Genomic DNA, 5,489 nt, shown 5'->3' with positions numbered 1-5,489 from the left:
CATCACTAGCTGCGCTGCGTGCTCTGCTTGATGATGTAACCGGTGTTGCAAACATAGAATTGAAGTGACTAGATCGCTGTAACTGTATTGCTGTGTATGATATTAATTAAAAAAGAAATGACTGGATCGAAATCATGGATCGGCCTCATTCATCCAGCTCATTGGTCAATATCTGAGCTGATATCTGATCCAGGTATCGGATCGGTGCATCTCTATTTTTGTGCAGTGTAGTTTGCAATACATACGTAACTGTCATACTAAACCATAAAAGAGTGACACAAATGTCTGTGGACATTTACCAACTTGTATTGTTTATTCATGAGTTTGGTGAAGCATTAGTCTTTTCACAAGAGAGTCAACATTTTGTGGTAAATTTCACACCAGCTGTTGATACAACAACAACAACTTTAACATTGAAATATGAACACGGTATTTATATCAATGTTTATAGCAACAACAGCATTAATGCCAACAGGAAATCCATTGTACTGTATGAAAAAGCAAAACCTTTAAACTCATCAGACGGGAAACATACTACTAATACTGTCTTCCATTCTCATTCCCCTTCTTAATTTCCCTATAAAGTCTGATTAGATGAGAGGAATTGCACATTGCATGAAGGTTAAATAAGATTAAATTGGATTAATCCTTACAAAGTATCGGGCTGGAAAGAGTAAATGGACAATTGTATATGAACACATTACTTTAGGAGGCCTCTTTACATCCTCCAGTGTCTGTGTTGTGGAAAAGTCACAGTATAGCTGCCTTTTGTTATGAAATGCAGGGGGTGGATTGATCCCAGCTTTGATGTCAGAGCTGCTCCGTCAACCAATTTGACCAAATTGTTTGCAAATGTTCCGACGTACCAAAAAGAACCAGCTGAACAAATTCATCTTGTACCAATTTAAAATGGCTCCAAACTATCTGGACCTTCTCACAGAGAAGACAATAGCGTACAATTTCATGCTTATACAATAAATTAAACATCAAGGAACACTTTTCACATTTTACCATTCTTTACAGTCATTGTGCGGCTCGTCAACACAGCCTCGCAGCGGGTTCACAAGTCAAAAAGTGACACAAAAGAGATCCTCCTCAACGTCATGTGGCTCTGGATTTGTTGATGTGACTTGTGGTTAGAGGTGGGAACTGATAAGATTTTATTGATATCAATGCCTTTATTGATTCTGCTAATGCGTCTGATTCTTTATAAAGTCCCTTAATGATTCCCGAATACTTTTCGATGCTGCAAAAGAGAAGGTTGCATGTTTTCAGCGAAAACTCAACTGTCACAGCGTCTCTGGGACTGAACTCTGAAACAGTAAATGAGCAAATATTTGCACAGCGTTTTGTTTTCATTTAGGCTTTCTTAGTCAAAGAAGCTAAGCTTGCCTGCGTGGCTCTAATGTTATTACAGCAGGCTATTTACCCTTGGTAATGGACGTGCTGCTCGAGAACGGTGGAGAAGCAGTGGCACTAATGCGTGAGTGTCAAATACATTTAAGCCCATGTTGTGTAGAAAGATGTTTCAGCATATCGCTGGTGTTTCCACCCTTAGTTGAAATAATCATTTTACAGGCTGCACAGTTGTCATCTTTCTTCATGAAGCCGCACTTAAGGCGCTTCTTTGTCTCTGCCATGACTCCTTTTTGTTGCAAGTTTCCAGCAGCAGACGTGAGTTTCACAGGGTTTTTTTTGCAATGTACATCTGTCAGAAATACATGCCGGCATCAGTAGAAGGAATGGATGAGCTCAGAGGCGTTCAGTTCTGATGGAACTGGAATTGAGTTCTGTTCCCATCTCTACTTGCGATGGTAATGTGTTTAAGTGTATTTAGTAATATGGTGTTGTGGTTAGAACTGAGAAGTAATACATTGATAATGGATATTTAGTCTGTTAAACAGCAAGATACAGATTGATTGATGATGATTCAGTCTTCAGATGCTTTCCCGTTATTATCGTGTCTTTGCAGAGCTCTTATTAGTTCCTTTAGTCTGTCTCAAAACATTACTATGACGGTGACGAATGCTTTTTGAGATCATGCTAACTGTTATATGCATTTCTCCTGTATGTTTGCATTCTCATCCGTGAAGGTCACTTGTAAAGCCGGGTCCTTGGGGCACATTAGAAACTCTTTCAGTGGCCTGCCTGGTGCTCTGTCCTGTATATCACTCTGTGAACCCCCCCTCTGAGGCCCCTTGACCTGCTGGGGGTCCTGTAACGTCTGTGCAGTCGGTGGACTGGAGCCACCCTGTGCCCCTGCTTGAAATGACCTTCCCTCAGACGGGTACAGGAAGGTCTGTGAGGTGCTCACCATTTCCTGCAGCTCACGTGACACCAGCGAGGGAGAATCTCGTGAGACGATGGAGGAGGAGAGGCGGCCGTCGGCACAGCGGAACTGCCTGCCGTTCCTCCCTCCCCGCCCGCCCATTTTGCAGAACACACACTTGATTTTTTCCATCATCTTGAGGACCACTGTCTTTCTGAGCAGAATGTAGACCCAGGGGTCTAAGATGGGGTTGACAGAAGCCATGCGAATTGCCAGGAGGTCTTTATTCAACCAGGAACGCTCTTCCTTCTGGTTACTGTAGAGCTGGTTTGCAAAGATCCTCCACTGAAGGATAAGAGAGAAAACAGTAGATACATTAAGGAACATTATGGAACAACATGTGCAAAATCACTTTGAGCTATTGTTTTAAGAAGCCCAAACTTGTTCGCACTTCATTTACAAGAGTAAAGTAATTGTTTATTTGACATATGCCTACATGGTTGGCATGGAACGGTCAAATCTAAATAGTCACTTGTCTGAATGTATCTTCAGTGCAACCACAGCAGTGTGGAGATGGCAAGAGGCCAATAAAAACAGAGTTCTCATTGTCATTCTTCAAAAGAGAGCCTTCGGCCATTGGGCTTCCCAAGAGTCTATTCAGTTAAATTTTCACAAAGCCAGAGTCACAAAAACTTTAATGTTCGACATTTCACCAATTATAGAAGTGAGTTCTTTAAGGGATAGGTTCACCTTCCCTGTCTGAAAACAATACCGACATTAAAGCAGATTTCGCTTGATGTAATCAGTTCTTGTGTTCATAATGGGCCTTTAAAATCCAACGATACAGAACCTGTACGAGCAGGCAGTCATGAAACACGCAACAAAAATAATTGCAGACTCCCGACATCCCCTCTTCTCTGAATACGAACCTCTGCCATCAGGAAGACGACTTTGTGTGCCAAAGTGCAAATCAAACAGCTTGAAGCTATTTGTTCCAGCCTCCACCGAGCTGCTGAACTCTAATGCTAAATCTAAGTGCAATAGAACAATATGCAGCGCGTAGAAACACTTTAGCACTAAGCATTTTTGCACTTTAATTTGACAGGTTCTTTTTTTTTTTTTGCTCCCTGTGGTCAATGTCAAATATCTCTAATTTTTCAAAGATCTTTTATGTTGTTTTTGTGATGTTTTTTTAATGTAAACAGACTGTAGCACTGATCCCAAGACGTGTCTATCTATCTATCTATGCATCTAAAAGATCTATTTCTAACATGCTTCAAATTCAATTTTTGGAATATATTTTTACACAGAATGAGAACTGTGGACTTTGTCCCTCAATCACTCTTTATCAAAAATAATTTCACTCAGCTTTAATATTCATATGGGGACCTGCCACATTGTTGCAAACCAGTTACCCGGTCCTTTAACTATGACTACTTTGGCCCCACACATGCAGGGATGTCTGTTTGCCACCTGCGGAAATCTCACGCCCTCCGCTGATCTTTGCCCTCGGAGTCTGGTGGTGGGTGATTAAATGAGCAAACTCTCAGGGACTGTTTTTAAAATAACACTTGAGATTCATCTTTTCCAAACGACGTGTGTGCTATGACTGGCGTTTTGTAAATGTCTTAGACAGCAAACGGGGTGCGAACGATCAAATGAGACGTATTATCAACAATCTCCTGCCTGTTTGTTTTCATTGTGTAATTAATTAGGTAAATATTTTACTTTGATTCATTTCTATCCCATTACTTTTTAGGAGGGTTGTATTCTTTATCTTCTTTCTCTGTATAAAATCTTATGAGTAAAACTCTATTGCGCACATAACCGGTGCAAAATATGCCAAGTTTAATTTTACACGTACTCACCACTAAAGGTATGGAGCAGATGAGAACCACAGCGGAGGTAGCTATAAGCAGGATCACCATCTGGATCTCTGCTCCAGCTAATCGCCCGAAACTCCGTCTGCGCCTGAGCTCCGAGATGCGCCTCTGGTCCGTGCCCAAAGACGTGCGGCGGATGAACCGCTTGTGCATGAGGATCAGAGCCCCGCACACCATCACGTTGCATATGACAGTGGCCAGCACGATGACCGAATTCACCCCCGCGTACATCAAGTTAAAAGTCGCAACTGTTGTTTGGTTGTTCTGCCAGTCGATGAAACACCAGGTCCCCGGTTTCTGTTTCGCTACCTGCCCGAACCCCAGGCTGGGCAGCGCGCAAAACACGATGTTGGAAATGTAAATGGCCAAGAGAGTCAGCGCTGCCAGTTTTTGGTTGACGTACTCGTTGTAGAAATACGCGTGATTTATCGCCAAGAATCTCTCCACTGACATGGCAAACACAATACTGAGCTGGGCCAAGAAGAAGAAGAGCAGGATGAAGCCGGAGTACTGGCACAGCGGCTCACCCCCCGGCCAGTCGCCCTTCACGTAGGTGGCGATGGTGACAGGGCTGGCCAGCAGAGTGCCCAGGAGGTCTGTCACTGCTAGGCCACACACAAGTGTGTAAAAAGTTGTTTCCTTTTGTTCCTTTCGTGATATCCGCAGAACCACTATGGCGATAACATTCCCCACCACCCCGAAAATGAACATAATCGCCGGGATGGTGGGCGGTGGAAATCTCGTCGCTGCTGCCGTGGAGTTCATACCTGCTGGGATTTATTTCACTGTTTAACACTGAGCAAAGATAGTCCCCCCTCTTCAAGAGTAGTGACACTTTCTATCAATGCGCATTCTCCAGGTTCTCCAACATCGGGCAAATCCATCGTTTCCAAATGTCCCTTTTACGCACAGAATGAAAACTCCATAATCCAGCCAAGTGTTTGAAAAAACAAAAAACACGAGTCCGCGGGTTAAAGATGTTTACTCTTGTGGTTTTGGGTTGCAGGCGATGCTGCGAGACTGTGCGCTGCGCTTCACCTTGTTGTCACACTCAAACACTGACAGGGAAGTTTCCTATTAACCACTGCGGGCGGCTCCTCCTCTGCGTCCCATTTAACCAGTGAGCTGTTTGAGCGCCACACGCAGCGGGAGAACATTTGTGTACGAGTTTACAGTTTCACTTCTTATTATCACTGGATGGGGTGACATTGTGACATCAGCAAAGCCATAACTATTGGTTTAAACAGGATCAATGCATTTATTAAGATGCCTGCAAGCAAAATGTGATACACTCTGATTAAACGCGGATTCTTTGAAGGATGTACTTGTTATACTGC

The 5,489-nt window shown here is 43.1% G+C and overlaps 1 protein-coding gene across 1 annotated transcript; it reads right to left on the bottom strand.

Annotated features, from left to right (window-relative positions):
* Positions 1 to 301: 301 nt before the first annotated feature.
* On the bottom strand, positions 302 to 5,195 carry ptger4b (prostaglandin E receptor 4 (subtype EP4) b). Its single transcript, XM_083930258.1, has 2 exons — positions 4,138 to 5,195; positions 302 to 2,614 (listed from the first exon to the last, which is right to left on the bottom strand). Exons 1-2 carry the CDS (start codon positions 4,915 to 4,917, stop codon positions 2,051 to 2,053), a joined length of 1,344 nt encoding a protein of 447 aa, XP_083786384.1. The 5' UTR covers positions 4,918 to 5,195; the 3' UTR covers positions 302 to 2,050.
* Positions 5,196 to 5,489: the final 294 nt, after the last annotated feature.

This window comes from Echiichthys vipera (genome assembly GCF_963691815.1).
Source record: "Echiichthys vipera genome assembly, chromosome: 16".
Lineage (NCBI taxonomy): Eukaryota > Metazoa > Chordata > Actinopteri > Perciformes > Trachinidae > Echiichthys > Echiichthys vipera.
This window is presented reverse-complemented; position numbering and strand designations above follow the sequence as displayed.